At 49.4% G+C, this 19,453-nt stretch overlaps 1 protein-coding gene across 1 annotated transcript in view; it reads left to right on the forward strand.

Annotated features, from left to right (window-relative positions):
- The first annotated feature begins 2,795 nt into the window (after positions 1–2,795).
- Positions 2,796–19,453, forward strand: part of LOC144132959 (hypoxia-inducible factor 1-alpha-like) — a 199,867-nt gene continuing 183,209 nt past the window's right edge. Inside the window, exon 1 of the mRNA XM_077665722.1 lies at positions 2,796–3,165. Coding sequence (XP_077521848.1) covers positions 3,125–3,165 — 41 coding nt within the window. The 5' untranslated portion in view covers positions 2,796–3,124. The remainder of the gene's footprint in view (positions 3,166–19,453) is intronic.

Here is a 19,453-nt window from a genome sequence, read left to right on the forward strand (position 1 = left end):
GGCCTAAATAAAGACTTCAATTCATGTACAGTATGTCAAAAATAAAAATGCAGAAGCTTACCTTCAATGCTACTAGAGTGATCAGCGCTCTAGCTGGTTCGCTAAATTATTTACATGATGATGTCATGCATGACTGCTACAGCCAGTGAGCTCCTTTGCTGCCACGAAATGAACAAAACATTACTGAACGTAACTGACCTTCGGTCCCCCCTCCCCCTCGGTCTGTGTCTGCCTTTCCATGGAAGCCATTCTTTTACTCTAACAGACCATCGATAACCCGTCTTCTGCGTTAAATGTGCCATCCCACACAACTGGATTTTCCCCCATTTATTTCCACTAGGACTCCTTTAGCTGGAAATCTCGCTGCTCTCTCTTCTTCTCTCAAGGTTACCCCTATCATTTTTTCTTTCTGTATCCCGCTGCGTTGTCCTCAATTAATTTTCAAGGCTTTTCGTTGGCTTTCATGCTGTGGTCTCGCGGGATACAACTATTGTACAGGGCGTTTCAAGCCGCCGTGGTTGCTCAGTGGTGATGGTGCTCCGCTTGAGGATCCATAGCGCACACAATTGAGGGGACGCAACACGAGCGCTATATATAATTTATGATTGGTTTTGGGGGAAAGGAAATGGCGCAGTATCTGTCTCATATATCGTTGGACACCTGAAGCGCGCCGTGAGGGAAGGGATAAAGGAGGGAGTGAAAGAAGAAAGGAAGAGAGAGGTGCCGTAGTGGAGGGCTCCGGAATAATTTCGACCACCTGGGGATCTTTAACGTGCACTGACATCGCACGAGCGCTACCCCTCAATTGTGTTCGCTATGGATCCTCATGCTGACTACCCACTAGCCCGAACCCTCACTCTTCTAAGGTGCTCCGCTGCTGACCCGAAAACTCGGAATCGATACCAGCCGCGACGGGCGCATTTCGATGGTATCGAAACGATAGAGGCCCGTGTACTGCGCGATGTCAGGGCACGCTAAAGAGCCGCAGGGAGTAGAATTATCCGGAGCCTTCCACTACGGCATCTGGAGTCGCTTTGGGAGGTTAAACCCCATAAAACAAACCAATTAAGCAGGGTGTGTCACCTCTAACAGACCATCTACTTGCAGAGTTAGAAGAGTGCTTCTTTTGGCGCAGAATTGTGAGCGTTGGTGTATATCACAACTAAGACAGGTTAACCGGCATGCTCATTAACTAATGCTGAATAATTAACTTTGCAACTATTACAGTGAAGCTCCTATTTTACTGAAGGGTTTGTATCACACCGTAAGTTATACCCATATCAGTTTTTAGATTTTCAAAAATTCTTACAGCGAAAGGAACTTTGTGGCCACAACAGTGGTTAAACCGAAACCGCGCGGCTGGAGAGAGCACTAGCCACGCCTACGAGCGCGCGTCACACATTTGCGCGCCTGTCACGTGCTCTCCGCTCGCTCCCCGCCCCCGCGCTGCGAAAAGAGCACGTGACACCCGCGGCGCTGTGTGACGCTCGCTCGTAGGCGTGGCTAGCGCTCTCTCCAGCCGCGCAGTTTCGGCGTTGCGGTTTCACCTGTGTGTGGCCCCAGAATTCCTTGCGCTAAAGCGGATACGAGAATAGCGTTTTCGAAAATCCAAAAAACTGATATGGATATTAGGGTGGGCTATACAAACCACTCAGTAAATAAGGAGCTTCACAGTGATAGCTGAAAAGTTAACCATTCAATATTAGTTAACCAGCCTGCTAAACCTATTTCGCGGCCCACCATTGCTGACAATGTTATGCTGAATAGAGCGCTCTTCTAAGTCAAAGATCCTATCTTTAAAATTACGAACAGTCTTCGGTGAAACGCCCTGTGTACTTTTCTTCTCATAACTCGAGAGCGCTAGGTGCACTCGAACCAGCTAGCGGTAATTTCTTTCCTATGGTCCAGATCTGCGATGCTTGGTCTAGATTTATTCTCTTACTACTTTATTTATATCTCGATACTTATCATGAACATAAATTGTTGCGCCCTTCTCGAACTGGTCAGAGGCCCGTTCTAGTCATAGTGATTTTTCAGCCTGCCGTTTAGTGTCCGTTTGTACCCTCAAATCGGATTTAATTTAACACCCAGTTTATGCCCGGTTTGCACCAGTTTTTACACTTGGTTTTCCCCACTCGAAATCACAGCGGAGATATGGTGTCCCCCACCTGACGCCCTTGCTGGCAAGTGCATGTCCCTAACACTATTTTTCAGAACATTTACACACACATCCCCCAGCTTTATACGCTTCTATAGATTTTATGTACACTGATGGTTAATAATTATTGGCCCGAAAAAGAGTGAGTAGAGCTCTCTCTAAAAAAGAAAAAACGATTCTGTTAGACGCGTCGATCATTGTTGGTGCTGTGACAGTAATTCCGTTGTATCCCTGAGGGCACCGAATGACGTGGCCTAGCAAAGCGTTTCGGAGCTGGCTAGACTTGTACTTGTTAGTAATTTAATTCAGACTGCTGGCGAGATCTGAATCGCTCAGGCGCCTTAAATTTATTGGCGATGTGCAAGCTTGAAGTCGTGCAAGCCTCTCGCCGGTGCCGCTGTAACAAGCGCCGCGCAAACGGCTGTCTCGCTGACGCACTGTTTTCTCGCAGCCAGCGTACTCTTCGCCTTTCTTTATCGGCCACGAACCGGCTCCAGTGCAGCAGCAGGAACTAAGCGGGCGCCAGAAACGTGCTCCCGCCGCGCGCGCGCAATACGTATTTCAAAACCTGTTCACGTTTCCATTGCTTCTCGCGGCGGCCGCCATGCGCCGCCACCGTCTGTAGTGGCATCTTCTTACAGGTGGCGCGCCCTCGAGGAAAAAGAGGGATTACTTTCTGGCCGTGTGTTCCCCGAGGGATGCCCGTGTGTCGTGTCGTCTGCGAAACCAAGAGCGAATACCTGCGTGGTCAAGTGGTGATCGCGTTGTTTCACATGTGAGTTCGGTGCCGGTTGCGTTGACCGACACCGCGTACCCGTTTTGATCTCGCGGCGTGCCTCGTCAGTCGCCAACATTTGCCGAGTCGTGGAGATCCCGGAATCTGCATGCAATCCTCAGCAGTGTCCTGAGACTGCCTGCGTCTTCCTCGGCGATCGGCGAGCCCAGCTGAAGCGACCAGCCAGCGGGATGAGTGCTGCCAAAGCGGCCAGTGCTCCCAAGGAGCGACGGTAAGGCTGTCGAGCTTCTACATAGGCCTAACCGCGGCTGCTAGTTGCTCGCATTCCGCGGCGAGATTTTTCGGGACACGACGGCGCTAGCCGCCGACGCTGGCGGCGCTTTGACGTCCCAGGCACTGGTGTCGGATGGCTGCCACTTCCTGGATAACCATACCACTGTGGCTGTCCCGACCAGCTGTTTGCGGAGCGTCTGCGCGCTGTCTGTTAGCGCGGACGGAGAGTCTCGGCCGTGCGTTTGCGCACCGCGTGTGACATAATCAGGGGGCCGGACGATCGGCTCGAACGTCGGCTGTCGTCATGCGCTCAAGCCGAGCCACCGCGCGCGCGGCGGTGGGTGATCGACTTCCGTGGGCTGGATTGAAGTGACTGGCTTCTTCGCAGAATGCTTTATCGTTGCCATGACTTCGCCGCCCGCTGCTTGCGCAGGCAAATTGAGATCTCCGCGCTACCGTGGTGCGGTCGTCGGCCGGCCGACTAGAGCCGAGCTTTCCCCAAGGACGTTCGCAATTCGAGACTGTTACGTACTCTAGTTTCCTGCCTGTCTGGACCCTCGCGGGCTGCGCAATACCTCCCTCGCGCGAACTCGTCTCGAAACGGTCATCTTACGGTCTGTGTTCTCGGGGAATTCAAAGAGCGGTTTCTTTGACGAGGACGGAGGAAGCAGCGGCGCGGTTAACGGAATTGCGTAAGCTTCTTCGCAGCCCTGGGCGCTGCGAGATTTTACGCGAGTCGCTGTTATCTGGTGTCCTAGCGAACGTCCGTGGAGCCTAATAAACGATGCTGTTGTTAAACACAGCTTGGTCATTCTGCCAGCGCCCCATTCATTTGATATTTTATTTGTACGCAGCATGGCGCCGCTGCGAGCGATTGGCGGCGTGTGGTGTGAAGTGTTCAGGTTGGCGATAACCGCTCTCCGAGGATACGAGACGGTGGAAATATCTTTCTTTTGCTTTCCAGTGCTCTTATCGCAGGCAGAAATACACGCAGTGTCAAAATCTCCTTGGAGTACTGGAACCTTATTGCACTTTGCTTTTCCGCGGTTGTCTGACACTTTTAACGAGTGCCAGCTAGGCGTCTAGACGGGCTCGTAACGTGACAGCTTGCTGTGTCACTCAAGCTGCGCGGGAGGACGTAGCTAGGTGTGTGATTCCTCGCGTCGTCGAAGCAGCTGTGTTAGGTTATTGAACCCATTCCCGCGAATCTCCTGGCGAGTACTTTCTTTTGATCTGCCAGGTGGCCCGAGTTATTTGCCGTGATTCAAGTCTTGAGGCAGATTAATGTCGTGAGCACAAGACTAAGCGTGTTTGCTACCTCTGGACAATGTGGTGTTCCACCCTTGCGTCGCATTTGGTGGTACTGTGTGACCTGTTTTGGTATTTTTAATTAGGTAAAATATAACAGAAATAAAATTGCTGTCATCTGAAAATGCGGCGCTTGTTTGCAGGGGTAGGAGATGAAATTCTTTACTACCGAGTGTTTTCAGTTACGTCTGATCATCTACTACATAAACAGATAACAAATATGCTTGAGCATCACTGTTGTAAGAATAAAATGTGGAACAAAAAAGACCAGTGGATTCAGGAAACACTGATTCATTCCAGTGTATCGACCTGTTATATCTATTACCAACCTGCAAGTCATATATATGTCCCAGTTGCACCTATACAATGAAGATTGATGGTCCACAGAGCAACTTGAGAGTGCAAACACTTCTGCTTCCTGTGCGTTTTATTCCCGGTGTGCACAATTATGATGCACTCAAGTTGCAGAGAAGCAGAAAATCGTGAACAGAGCACGTACAAACCTCACTGTGCGCCATCTCCTTACCATGTTGCAAACCAAGCCTTGTAGCCTGCTAAGTATAAGGGTCTTCTCTTGGCAAATAACATTTTCAGGGAGTTGTTCGCATTCACCATTGAGAGAGAGGTCATCTTGAAAGTGGAAAGGGACGGCGGTGGGGATCAGGTAATGAGCTTCTGTTCCTTTGTCATTTTTCCTCTCGGCACATTTTGTCATGCCGGTTTCTTCGTTAATGAAATCTTGTAGCACACTGCTGCTACATGATTCTGTGAACAGCAGCTGCAGACAACTGAGGCTTAAATTGGTGATTTGGTAGCCAGTTACAGGACCTTGAGCTGCCGTAGACAATGCTTCTAATTGTTTGCAGTCCAAAGCTTAATGATAAATGGCATGGCTTGAGAGTAATAGGAGTAGTTGTGCCTTCAAGGGCTTTTGCTCGAGAAGAGGTACAGCGAAGTCACTTATGGCGGGGTGCCAAATGTATGGGCCTGCTTGAGTTGTGTTTGGTACCAACTGCAGTTGAGAAATTCAATATTGCAGTATTGCAACGAAATTCCTTGTTGGATGATAATCATAAGCTAGTCTTGAGTGACGGTATGAGTGAAATGGCTGGTTCAAAAGGTTGATAAAAATGTATGACTGAATTACTGTATTGACGGTGCAGGCCTCCCGATGATACAAACCTTGCAAAGATGGGCTTCAAATTGCATGAACAATGCTTAGGATGTTTCTCTACATCACAAATGCGTGCCATTGAGGTGTAAATAACGTCTTTACTGGACTTTAACCGACAATTCATCATCAGAATGATCTCGGAAGAGTTTGTAGTTCCTATAGTTTATCCATAAAAGTGCACCACACTGATGCTTTGGTGGACATCAAAAGAGCTGCAACACAGGCTTTGAGCAACCTTATAGGTGACAGTTTCTAGCTAAGCTATTGATGATGACGGCAGTGCTGCGACTGTTTTGAACTCTCGTACTTTGGAGGTGGCAACATCAGTTTGTGATTACCTTGTAGTCGTGTTGCATGTAATGCACAATTTCTGACTGAATCGAAGGCAAAAACAGTCAGATGTAAGAAAAGAGTGCGCACACACATGTGGCTGGGGACATATGTCTCTGAGTGGGATGTTTCGTGCTTTAGGTATGCTGTTGGTGATGGTGTAGATCATTAGTTTTATGTTTAAGTTACAGGAAGATGACAAACAACATGGCATGCACATTGACAAGTCCTGCTCATGCAGGTCTGCCTGTTTGCATGAGCAAGGATGGAGCATGATGATTTGTGATTTTAATCACTATCATAGATTCATACTCCTTGTGAACGAGAGAAAAGTGGTAACTTTGGAACTAAAAGCATTTTTCCTGTTTGTAATTAGCATAGCAAGCAAGGAATCATGTTCTCAACAGTGATTTCCAGAGAGAGTGTATGAGCTGAGTATTTTTATTGTGAAGTGCAAAGAATGAAGCCGTGGAAGAAGCTGTAACAAAGCTTGAGACTGGAAAGAAATAGGCCTGAGTCATGAGGTCAGTAAGAAATAGAAATACGAAATTGTGAGGTCATTTATCCCTCTCCATATCAGAGTGTGCATTCATCTAGTGAAATAGTTATTTGAGAAGGTGACAAAGTCAGCATTAGGCTCTTTAATGTGATGCTGCATATTGCAAAAATATAGACGCATTAACGCCATCCAGTGCTTGTACAGGGGCAATGGAAAGAAATGCGAACAGAGTGGAGCCTAGACACTCTGCTGTTGGCATTTGTTTTGATCACACTTTTACTTCAGTGGTAGCAAAAAGATGCTAGAGTAATATGTGATGCATTCTAGGACGACTCGAACGTCTTTTTCTTACCACCCAGAAAAAAGTGCAATCAAAAGAAATTCGAACAGTGGAGTGCATAGGCGGCGCATTGTTCGCGCTTCTTTCCATCGCGACAGTACTTTCTTGTATGAACAGTTTAGGGGATCTTTTGGATACCATGCAGTGTAAGATTTGGACCAAAGTATTTGTTCAGTGCTCTTGGGAAAACTTGTCAAAACGAGATGGATGTACTTCAGTTGATAGTAGTACTGATAGTTTACACTTACAGTAGTGGTAGTTTACACTGATAGTAGATGATAAGGGTTGATTTCTGTCTGGCACATGCCGGAAGGCAGTGCCAAGATAAAGAATGGAGGCTCTTAAGAAGCAATTCCTGCCTCCACACGCTACGGATATGGAATACCAGCAATATCTGGTGTAGTAGTTGTGTGATCTTTCTTTGAGGGATCCGCCGATCACGTGTAACTAGGTTGGAGCATTTGGTGAACCAATGCTGACCTGAAAACTAAATTTTGAGGCAAAATTGACCACTGTGTCATGCTTTACTATGCGAGACTGTGTACCGTCAGCTTTAGAACTGCCAGCTCACTCAGGTCCTGTGGTGTTAATTTACCTGTCTAGATTCCTGACCCTTCAAGTTTTCTAGCATCACTGCTCCACCTTGTCATCTGCCAACTCAGACTACACTTCTCTTCTCTTGATATCAACTGTGTTACTTTAAAGACTGATTATTCCTTCTATATATTGCATATCCTGCTCAGAACTGCTTCTCCTTTTTCATTGCAGCTATAATATCACTAGGTGATCACCTTGTATCCTTACACCTCACGTTTTCCTTTCCTTTACTACTTATACTCAACTCAGCAGCCTTGGAGCCGTTGCAGTCTTTTTCATCATGCACTTCACCCCCATATGTGGCTACTGGGAGAATGCATTGGCTCTGTTGTTCTGAGTGCTGACGTTAACATACGATTCCTCACTTGTCTCTTCCAAATGTACTCCACGCTACCCTCATTCTCGTGATTTCTGTCATCCAGGTTTACCACAAGTCTTTGGTCCAAATGGGTGTATTGATGGTGTAATTGCAATACCTTGCTGTATAACATAAAGTCTGGGCATTCAACATTTCCTTCATCTCCTGCTGTTTGATTTTGAAGTCGACCATTATATTTTGCCTCAATCACATCTGCAGTTGTCTGCTGAAAATCTCCCGACTTGCTTAGCAGAACAAGGACATGAGCAGTTGGAGGTTGTTGAGCTCCCATTACTTCTTCCTCATCTAGAGCTATGGGTACTTCTAGTAGACATGAAGTAAGCATAGAGACTGCGCCTTCCTGCCTAGCACTATAGTCGAAGGACCACAGTTGCTTTGCGATCCCTATATATATTTCCTGGCATATTTTCCTGTGTGACTGTTTGTACTATCCCCGAGTCTATTTGCTTACCTTGCTATCTCTAGTTTGACTGTAATGACCACTGTGGCAAGGTTAGTTAGGTGAGGTTAGGCGAGGCAGGGTTTCGCTAGGCCTGTTTACTGTCCCTGAAGGTTGGGTGTGTGATCAGTAAGCAGAGAAATCTGTAATGGAGAAGTAATTAATTTATCATGAAGCTGAAATCTGTGCTCAAAGGAAGAGACTTCCCCTCTCCGTTCCTTCGAGGCGGTAAAATACTGGTACGAACCAAACAGTGGAGCAACAGTCCACCTTCGATATTTGTCTGAATATACGCTGCATTGCATGCAGCTGCGTGTCAGTTCAGAGGTGTTTTGAAGTTGACACAGCTGACTTTTGAAACATGTCAAAATACTGAGAGCTCCAGGTGCAGTTTATCCTGTTTCTTTTTTCTTTATTGAACTGCTTTGAGAAGAGTAATTTGCGCTGCAATCCTCGTGGTGGACCCGTTACCTTGGCATCAACGTACACGTTCCAATTATCCCGCAAGGGCGAATCCGCTGCTCCGGTGTCGGCTGAAGAAACTGGGCACACAGGACAAACATTCTGTGTGTTTTTCTATAGAGTCTCTGCCCTCCGTGGGAATACTCTGTAGAGAGCTTCCGACAGAGTCCTTCACCTTACACTTCAAACGAAGGTATACTAACTGGGGCAAAAACACTCGTTGAGTTCGTGACAATGTCTCTTGTTTTTAGCCCAGTAGTTCCCTCTTTTCCCTTGTAACTTTTTACTCGGATGCCGTGGAAAATTGAAATGAAGGAAAACGACAACAGCAGCTGCCGGGGAAAGTGCCGATCGACCGTAATAGCTGCCAGTGATGAAGTGACTGGTTTGTCTGATCTCTTGCCAAGACCAGAGCCTGTTTCCATTTTCTGATGCTTCCGCATAGTTCCAAGCCGCCCACTCGATTTCTTGGGCAACGCATCCTATCCTGCACAAACTTGACTCTACGCTTGTTTATTTTCCTGCCTTCTCTTCCGCGATCCACTGCAGCCTTCCTCACGCTATGTATCTTGAAAGTTGTCGGTGTCTTTTTTTTTTTGACGGCGGGGGCCAGCCTATCTGGGCTCGAAGTTGTTTTTTTCTCGCACTAGCAACAAGGAGACAGGCACCAAGTACGCTCCTCGTCCCTGGTCGTTCATAAGTCGTAGGGAAAAAAAAAGTATTTCAGTTCTGCTTGCCAACTAGCCCGATTGAAGTTCCGAAAACTTCGCCTCCACCAACAGCAGTGGTCACAGCTCGTTTTTCCTCCCCGGTACATTGCTATGCAGTTAACTTTTAGCGTCGCTTGACTCTCGAGACCTCGGTTTCCGCACCATTTTCTGGAGCTTCCTGTCTGGGCTAGTTGGCTTGTTATCCTACTGGTTGGAGTTGTGCGTAGAGTTTTGTCGCCATTGGGACCACGCGTGTGGGGGCACTGTACTGTGCGTGGCACATCTATAAAGCTCACTGCCTCAAGACACTGTTTTTGATAATAGCTTCATACACATACGAGTATTTTGCATATGCTATGCACTGTCGAAGACCTGGAGAGTATTGCATATTTTGTAAACACTATATCGGCGCCTCAGCATGTTGCAACAACAAGCTCTTATCGTTGTACATGACAGGTTAATAAAATTTAACTCAGCAATGGATCGGCAGTGATAGGTGTGGACTAATAACAGTGCTAAGTTGTAAGCAGTGTGAAGTGCCGGCCAGCTTGCATGTGGACGCTACCTCTAAAGAAGGCAGTGAATTCCCAGTGAGTCTATGCATAGGGGATTCGAACCCTGTACCTGCCGCGTATACGAAGTATATGCCGGTACCGTCGCAGCGATGGCCTGTCCCGCTTCGGAGAAGGCGGAAGCAGAAATGAGAGTGTGAATAAAAAAAAAAGGGAGGCCATGTTGTGGAGAGGAAGCGAGCATGTCGTTAACCCGCGAGCAACAGGACGTGCGCGTAACCAAAACGAGCCAGTCTGGTGGTTTCATCAACCGGGTACGCATATATGCATCCTCCACTCTCTGTCACGTGCTTTTCCTGCAAAGAGCCGCGCCACCTAGTGACGGCCGTGCCCAAATCGCTGGAGCCCGGTCGTTGATCTCGGAGGGCTCACCGGACTTTTTTGTTTTGTTTTGTTTGCGTAGTGTTAATCGTGAGCGCAGGCCCGCCGATTTTCTAGACGCCTAACCGTCCCGGTTTACCACGGAGACGTTCCGTTGGTTCAAAGCGCATCGCGCCTTCACACTTACCATGCTGTACATGCGTCCTGTGAATTCTGGCGAACAGCGTCTCGCTAATGGAAGCACAAGCCGCGCGGACCACGGACTCCATTTACGATACCTCCGGAGGTACTAGTATTATAAAGGCCGATGGCTCCACATACTAGGGCCACATTTGATGCTCGGCATTTGCAGCAGCCAGATGGCTGTTCTTTTTCCCAAAGGCGATCAAGGTCGAGGGGAAAGCCCATTTCATGACGTCCACGGCTCATGATGCGAGACGAGACGACGTTTTCGTGCATGCATGATGTGCGTGGCTCTGTTCACGATTACCGAACCGAGGAGCCGCGACGGAGATGGAGACGCTCTGCATGCGGCTACATCTGTCTTCGTAGAAGAGCGTTGTCGGAGTACCCCGTGGAACGCTGGCCCGCCGCGCAGAAGCGATGAATAGTTGCACAGGGTCGCGGGCTTGCGGCGGTGTAAGGTATATACTGCGCGAACGGGTAAGTCACGTCAGCGTCGATGTAATTTACGGCGAATTGCCGCGGAAAGTTGCCCCCGAAGGCACCGCCGCAGCTGAGAGGAGTGCGACCGACTCGTTTAGAAAGGACGTGCAACAGCCGAGGTCGGCGCGGTGACGCTTCGTGGTCGGTGGCGCGGCAGCTGTGGTAAAGGTAGGATGCCTCGATGTGCCGGAAGGGGGCGCGCGCAGCGAGGTACCCTAGTTAAAGAGGAGTATAAAACGACGACGTTCACATAGCTCGCTTCACGGCGATTGTCCGGACCACGTAGAGTGTCTGTTACGGGTCCAATTGGACTTATTTTTGGAAATGTGGCGGACAGCTTGAAGGATGATTCACTCCCGCCACCGGTTGGCCCGGTATTGCACTGCCTCCGGGATCGGCCTTGTCTTTAGCGCGTCTTTACTATCCTGTCTTTCTATCTAATCTTTCAACTCTCCTACTATCTGCACGTGGTAGCGACTGTGGCTCTTCTTGAGCCAGTGAGCAGGCCTGTGCACTTTCCTTTTCTTTCTTCCTGGCAACTATCTATAGCTCGCTTCACGGCGATTGTCCGGACCCCGTAGACTACCTGTTACGGGTCCAATTGGACTTATTTTTGGAAATGTGGCGGAGAGTTTGAAGGATGCTTCACTCCCGCCACCGGTTGGCCCGGTATTGCACTGCCTCCGGGATCGGCTTTGTCTTTAGCGCGTCTTTGCTATCCTGTCTTTCTGTCCCATCTTTCAACTCTCCTGCTATCTGCACGTGGTAGCGATTGTGGCTCGGCTTGAGCCAGTCCATGGGCAGGCCTGTGCAATTTCCTTTTCTTTCTTCCTGGTAACAACTTCTCTAGCTTGCTTCATCTACATTTGAACCTCGTTACAACGAAGTTGGAGGGGCACGGCGATTACTTCGCTATAGCCGTAGCTTCGTTATAGCCCGTGTTGGGTGAGCTACCAAGGGGAATCGTCATTCCTTCGTTATAAATCGTTTCGTTGTAACAAGGTTCGGCTGTTTCCTTTTTCTTCACACATTTTGTGATTATAGACGCGAATAACCGCACCAACACTGTACGGCAGACGAAAACGGAGAGCAATGCGGTTGTGACCTTCTGGCGTCCGCATTGTTGCATACCTTCTGTTTGACTATTTAGTGCAACCTGCATCCATTGTCTTGCTCTGTAGCCCTTCTTCAACGCACATAGTGGCTGGCCGTGACACTGGGCGTTTGGTGCTAGACTGTGCGTGTGTGCGTGCGTGTGTAAGATGGGGCGCCATTTATCTCCCCGGAGAAAGTCGTCTGTACAGCTAGTGTTCTCAGAAAAAAAAAGGACTATCAGTGATAGAGCTGTCATCATTGTCAGTGAGAAGGTGGTTTTACAGCTGTAGATAGTGGCCAGAGAGAGAAACCGCCAACTCGTATATAGGGGAGATACTGTGCTTGAATCGCGCAACCGTCCGATAATGCAGCCCGGTCTTATTTCTTGATGGACGCACAAGCGACCTCCGGTTGGCTTGGCTTTTCCCGGTCGAGAAACGCTCGCAAAATGCGCTCTCAAAATTCATAGATCCCTGAGAGTTCTCATACCACTCCTAGTGCAGTCCGGACCCCGTGGAGTATCTGTTACGGGTCCAATTGGACTTATTTTTGAAAATGTGGCGTAGAGTCTGAAGGATGCTTCACTCCCGCCACCGGTTGGCCCGGTATTGCATTGCCTCCGCGATCGGCCTTGTCTTTAGCGCGTCTTTACTATCCTGTCTTTCTATCCCATCTTTCAACTCTCCTTCTATCTGCACGTGGTAGCGATTGTGGCTCGGCTTGAGCCAGTGGGCAGGCCTGTGCACTTTCCTTTTCTTTCTTCCTGGCAACAACTTCTCTCTCTTCTCTACCACTCCTGGCGCAGCGGTTTAGCTGTGCACTAAGGATGGCAGGTGCTTGTTCGACACAAGTTGGTCCTCCCGAACAACCTCTAGCGACTAAAAGCTGCCAGGTGCCACGGTGGGCAGTTTGCCCACAATAAGGTGGGCAGATTGTGATGACGCCACTAGGTCAGGTGACCTAAGTGGCCCACCTGTCCCCTAGGTTGCTTCTCTGGGGATTTTTCGTGGATTTTTTGCTTACGGCCGACGACGTCGCCGGCTTTTCTGTGGCACGACTATCGTGTTAAAAACTACACTTTCCTTAACAGAACGCTTTGCCGTATCTTCAGTACGCGTGCGGTCCGGCAAACCTTTTCAGCAGTGCCGGCCTTGTCGTTGGCCCGAAGGACTAGCGCTCCTGGGCGGCGGTCGGTGCCTCGTGTGCTGCAGAGCCCTTGCCAGTCAGCTGATCCAGCCAGCTGACTGGCAGGCACCTCGTCGCCGCATTTCCTCTCTGTCCCTTCCCCCCCTTCGTGGCGCACAATGGACTGTGAATGAGCTCACATTGCTTCGTCCTTGGGCGTGGTGCTATGCGGCACTGACGGGTTTGAATCGAGACTTTCGCCCTTGAAGAAGCGAGCTATGGCATCTGCGGAGCCTTAGGAATGTTGCTATGGTTATGGCGACCGTGTTAGAGGAACTAGCGGGTATTGAAAGGTGTGCCACAGGGCTTAGTGAGGTTAGGAGGACAGATGAAGCGTAAGGCAAGGTAATCGATTGTCCTTGAGAGGTAGCGGAGAGGATTTCAAGAGAAGGCAAGCGTAGCGGGGGCGGCAGAAGGTTAGGTGGGCGGATGAGATTAAGAAGTTTGCGGGCATACGGTGGGCGCAGCTGGCACAGGACAGGGTTAATTGGAGAGACATGAGAGAGGCCTTTGCCCTACGATGGGCGTAGTCAGGCTGATGATGATCACATCATAGCCACTGTAGTGGCTGGACGAAAGTAGGACATTTTCCGCTCCTGCACTCGAGCCTGTAGGTTCGATTTCTGGCTGCGGTAGTGCGTTTTTATGGAGGCGAAGATGCCTGTGTAGCTGGGGTTCCGCTGTGACGTATGTGAATGCTCTGAATGCTGAATTGGTTATGAATGATTACCGCCCGTAGGACTTTCGGGGGCTTCACCTATAAGTGAAACTGTAGGTTGGACATTAATGCTGAACAGAGACTCATATTCAGAGCGTATACGCTATAATGAAGTGTAACCGTGGGGGAGATAGGGAGCTACCGCAGGAGGCCATGCATAAAGCTATCTCTCTCTCTTTGGCGAGGCTTCCATAGCAACCCATGTTGTTGTTTCCTCTGTAGAAATGAATCATATCCAGGCTTTGGTGGAGACGCAAACAATAGATGGTAAGATCAGCCATGTTTTGGTGCAGGCCAAAAACAATAGATGGACTACCCGTGCCGTGTCATTTCTAATGGCACTGGATGGAAGGTTTTGCAGCGGCATTGTAAATGTATTGTGTCGAATTGATCTTCATCGTCCGCTTCTTCCTTTTCTTCGTTCAGGCCGACCTGGAAGAACAAACGCGTGTAGATAACATTGTATCAGCCTTGCTGCTCCTGTTCTTCCAGACGCAGTTAGGTGGCCTTGTAATGCTACATCGAGGTCACACCGGACATCAGCTAGGGTGTTTGCTGCAAATGTTGACCCCATATGTGCTAATAATAATTGGTTTTTGGGGAAAGGAAATGGCGCAGTATCTGTCTCATATATCGTTGGACACCCGAACCGCACCGTAGGGGAAGGAATAAAGGAGGGAGTGAAAGAAAGAGAGAAAGAGGTGCCGTAGTGGAGGACTCCGGAATAATTTCGACCACCTGGGGATCTTTAACGTGCACTGACATCGCACAGCACACGGGCGCCTTAGTGTTTTACCTCCGTAAAAACGCAGCAGCCGCTGTCGGGTTCGAACCCGGGAACTCCGGATCAGTAGTCGAGCGCCCTAACCACTGAGCCACCGCGGCGGTGTGACCCATATGTGCTAAGCATTTAAAAATACACCAATTCGTTTATTTTTTTTTTTTTTGCCGTCAGGTAGTTCTTCGCGGGCGAGTCGGTGGCGCATTTACGCATTTCCTCGGCCCTTCCTCTTCGGCCGCCCAGATCGTTGGCCCCGCTGTTCGTCGGGCACGACCCCGGTCGTACATCGAACTTCGTTATAACGAAGGAATGCCGATACCCCTCGGAAGCTCGGTCGACACGGGATATAACGAATCTACGGCTATAGCGTAGTAATCGCCGGACCCCTTCAACTTGGTTGCAACTAGGTGCAATCGTATATATCCCATCGTGTGGGCGAGCGCTGCTCCCCCCCGGTACGTTGGCCGTGGATCACGCCGCAGGGAGCGGTGGCGGCGGCCGGTGTGTGAGGGGCAGCGGCGGGCGTTATTGCGCTTGGAGGCCGCTCCCGGGGTGCAGGAAGGGGAATGCTCGTCGCACTGTACGGCATGGTCAGGGACGCGAGCGGCGTTCGCCGGCCGGCCCCGTGATGCAACGGGGTGTCGCGCTTTGTTTGCGCCGGGCCTCATGCGAGAAGGGAGCCGCGAGCGATTCACGCGGGCCGCCTCCAAGGCAAACGGCCGCCGAGGTGCCCCCAGCGTCGCGCTTGTCCTTCTAGTGCATGGCGCGGTCCGCCGGGATCCTCGAAGGTTCTTCGCACCGCGTGAGGTGGCGCGGCCTCTGCAGGGCTGCTTCTGGAAGGGCGCAGCTGGTTGCGGTTCGAAACTGGGCTATAGTTGTCGTGTCCAGGGCGCTGTATTCTAATAGCCGTTTGTCCCGTGTGAGTGGTTGATTTTTCCCCTCCAAGTGCTAGCGGTGTGAAGCACAGTCTCGGTCAAAAGTCTTCATGCCGTGGGGCTTTCTTTAGAGTCGTCTGATGTAATTGGTCTTTTCTTCGTTTAAACCAGTTAATGTTCAGTGCTTATCAATTAATGTAAAGCCTTGGCTGAAAGTCTTCAGGCCAGAGGGTTGCATTTAGAGTCATGCATTTGGCCAGTTACGGTGCACTCGAAATTCCGAACCTCCACGGGGTGAAGGGGACTCATGTCCTCACTGTCCCTTTTGAGCTTCAGGGATGGCGTTAAGTGCCCTGCTATATACTGTTCAGAACCGAACCCTATGATCCGAATACTTTTGACAAAGGATGAAAAAAAAATGAAATGAAAATTCGTTTTTTCGGGGGGAAAGGAAATGGCGCAGTATCTGTATCTCGGCGGACACCCGAACCGCGCCGTAAGGGAAGGGATAAAGGAGGAGTGAAAGAAGAAAGGAAGAGGTGCAGGTCTCCGGAATAATTTCGACCACCCGGGGATCTTTAGCGTGCACTGACATCGCACAGCACAGGGGCGCCGATATGTGAGGCATGGATGCACATGCTCGTAGTTGCCATAAACGGCATCGGCGTCGTATGTTGCGTCTTAAATGAAGACTCGCGCTCGGCGCTCTCTTTCGGGTTTGGCCGCCCGTACTAAAGATTCCTTATTAGACAGTCCGTAGACATTTTATAGACAGCCTGTGGACTTTTTATTGAAAATTTGTTTGGCGTGCAACAGTTATCCCTTACACTCCTTCGCCTAGGAGTTCCTCGTTTGCGCGGATGACTGTGAGGGGATCCGCTGCCGTAGCGAAGATACGAAGCGTAGGACGACATGCGACTCATTTCATCCAGAGCACGTGGGAGATTCTCCGTTGGCCTGGCAGCGGAGCAGCAGAGGTGATATATGGCTGGCCGGAGGCTCCTTTAGCTTATGCGAGTGTTTTTTATTTCTTGCGTTTCAAATCTGATTGCCATAGCTCGCCTGTAGTGCACGTTGTGTCGGCGCGTCAAAGCTTGTGCAGGTGCCCGTTGGCACAGCGTCGACACGACGCGTGCCTTCACGTAAAAAACAACTGAAATGGAATGAAGCTGCGCATTTTAAAATTTATCCTCTGAACCGCCCCCGTTCACTATATCTCGTGCACTCGACTCGGTGAAGAAGGAAAAAAAAAATGCCGTAACTCACGGCAACCTCGATCTTCGCGTTTTAATCCGTGACGTGTAGCAAAAAAAAAAAATTCGTCCCTCAATTCTCCATCGTGCAATGATTCCTCTAGACAGTACCGACTTATCCACGCTATTGGTTGCTGTAGGTGCTGTGCCCTTTTGGTGCTGTAGAAGCATATGGCAGGCATTGTCGGCGTGTGTCCGACCACTTCCCGTTAATTTACGCCGCATAGGCATATTTTCGCCTGATCCTCGTAGTTTTGGTTAAGTTACCAGTGTACGAGCGTTGCAGCTTATTTCGGCCGAGGAGCGGCGCGTATGGTCTGAAGCGGCGTTTACGTGAATGCGACAGAATGCGTCTCGAGTCGATTTTTCTAGAGAAAGAGTGAGCAGGTTTTGAGAAGGAAAGCGTGCGCGCGACTCCTACTCTGCTGTCCTCGATGTTTTTGCACTTTTCCTCAATAAGTGGACTGGAGTCGACTTCCGTCGCATTCATGTAAACGCGACTTGAGTGTCGGTCGCGTCGTGCACGGGCCTTTTTTTTTTGCTCCTTTGTCTCTACCGGCGTTAGCGAACGACAATTTTTCTAACGAACACTTACAGCAGCGACAGAGAGACTCGACAGGCCATCGCCGTATCATCATAAGCCACATTTACATGAATTCGGCACAAGTCGACTCGAACCCACTTTCTGAAGGGAAGGGCAGAAACATTGAGGGAGATAGTAGGGAATGAGTCGCATCTTCTCGAAACCCGCTCTGTCTCTAGGAAAATCGACTCAAGCCGCACTCTGTCGCATTCATGTAAACGCGGCTGTAGGCTGCTAACGCTTCAGAGGTCTCTTTAATGAAAAGAGTGTATAGAGGACTGCTTACTCTCTTTTTACTCCCATATAGGCGTATTCGTGTTTAGAGTGTAGGATGTGATGTAGCGTGGTATAGTTTATGACGTGGTATAGCGTCTTTTAGTGTGTTATCATCGTGTGGTTTTCGTGTCGCAGGTTGGAACGGCTCGTATTCCTGGCTTGCATTTCTTCTAATCTTCGGCAGGCCGCGGCCATTGACCGTTTCTATATAGGTCGCAGACGGAGCGACTTTTTTTTCTTCTTTTTCGTCGTATATATGCGCGCTGTCGTGGCAATTCGAAACTGTTCTTTTTCGTTTTTATCAATGCAAAGCGGGCCCGAGTTCCGCTGGAGCAAAAAGATTTCACAACTCAGCTCTCGTGTTGTTATCTCTGAGCGAGCGGAATCCGGTGCCCCGTAGAGTGTAGGCGCGATAACAGACTGATCCTCGTTTCGCTCTGCTTTACGACGCGCTATTCAAAAAGTGGCGTCACTCTGCCATCTTTTGCGCAGACTATTGCTATGTGGATTGTGTGCCTCGTGTACATACCCAATGTCGATGTTCTTTTTATATGGGTTATGTTTTTCGGTGGCTGTAGAATGTGGCGCCGTGGTCATTATCGTTTGATACAGCTCAAGAACGCAGCGGCTTTGCCTCGTCAAAGGACCCCCTTCCAGTCAGTGGCGTCGGCCGATTCTCGTGACCCTTCTGGCGGGACAATGCAGGAAGTGGTAAGATGAAAGGGGATAATACCTTCCCTCCATGGCCGGGGATAGGCCCTCTTCATTATTATTATTATTATTAATAATAATAATAATAATAATAATAATAATAATAATAATAATAATAATAATAATAGTTTTTTGGGGAAAAGAAATGCCTCAGTATCTGTCTCATATATCGGCGGCCACCGGAACCACGCCGCGTAAGGGAAGAGATAAAGGAGGGAATGAAAAGAAAGGAACAGGTGCTGTAGTGGAGGGCTCCGGAATAATTTCGACCACCTGGGGATCTTTAACGTGCACTGACATCGCACAGCACACGGGTGCCTTGGCGGTTTTTCTCCATAAAAACGCAGCCGCCGCAGTCGGGTTCGAACGCGGGAACTCCGGATCAGTAGCCGAGCGCCCTAACCACTGAGCCAGCGCGCGACGGGGTCTTTCTTCACTGAGGCGCCACTCCCTGCATTGTCACGCTAGCAGAGTCATGAAAATCGGCGGCCGACGCCATTGGCTGGGAGGGGGTCCTTTGACGGGGAAAAGCCGCTGCGTTCTTGAGTTGTATCCGACTATATATAGTGTCTGTTGCGTTCTTTTTTCGGCTCTAGCTATTCGTATCGGAGTTTTGTCGCATACTTCGTATACTTCTTTTCTACAGTGTCCATTATGTTGATGATGTGGTGTTGGGCCGCGGGGCTGCAAGAAGTGAATGGAGACTCGGAATGACATGGCGTACGTACAACTCAGTACCCATTGATTCAAAGCGGGGTCGGTTTATGTACGAGAATAACCACGTGATAGTTAATAGCCAATAACAGGTACACATATTTGATGTGAATAACGCGCTACACACTGACGAAAACGTTCCAGTTGTCGTTTTTGACAGTGTGTATATAGCGCGTTATATTCACACCAAATGTACAACCAACTAGCTCCGTTGCTGCCTTGGTTAAGTACACCCAGACGAGTACCAATCCAATCCGATAAACAGAAACCGAAGTCAAAACTCAGGACACCACTGATG

The sequence above is a fragment of the Amblyomma americanum genome, chromosome 5 (genome assembly GCF_052857255.1).
Source record: "Amblyomma americanum isolate KBUSLIRL-KWMA chromosome 5, ASM5285725v1, whole genome shotgun sequence".
Taxonomy (NCBI): domain Eukaryota; kingdom Metazoa; phylum Arthropoda; class Arachnida; order Ixodida; family Ixodidae; genus Amblyomma; species Amblyomma americanum.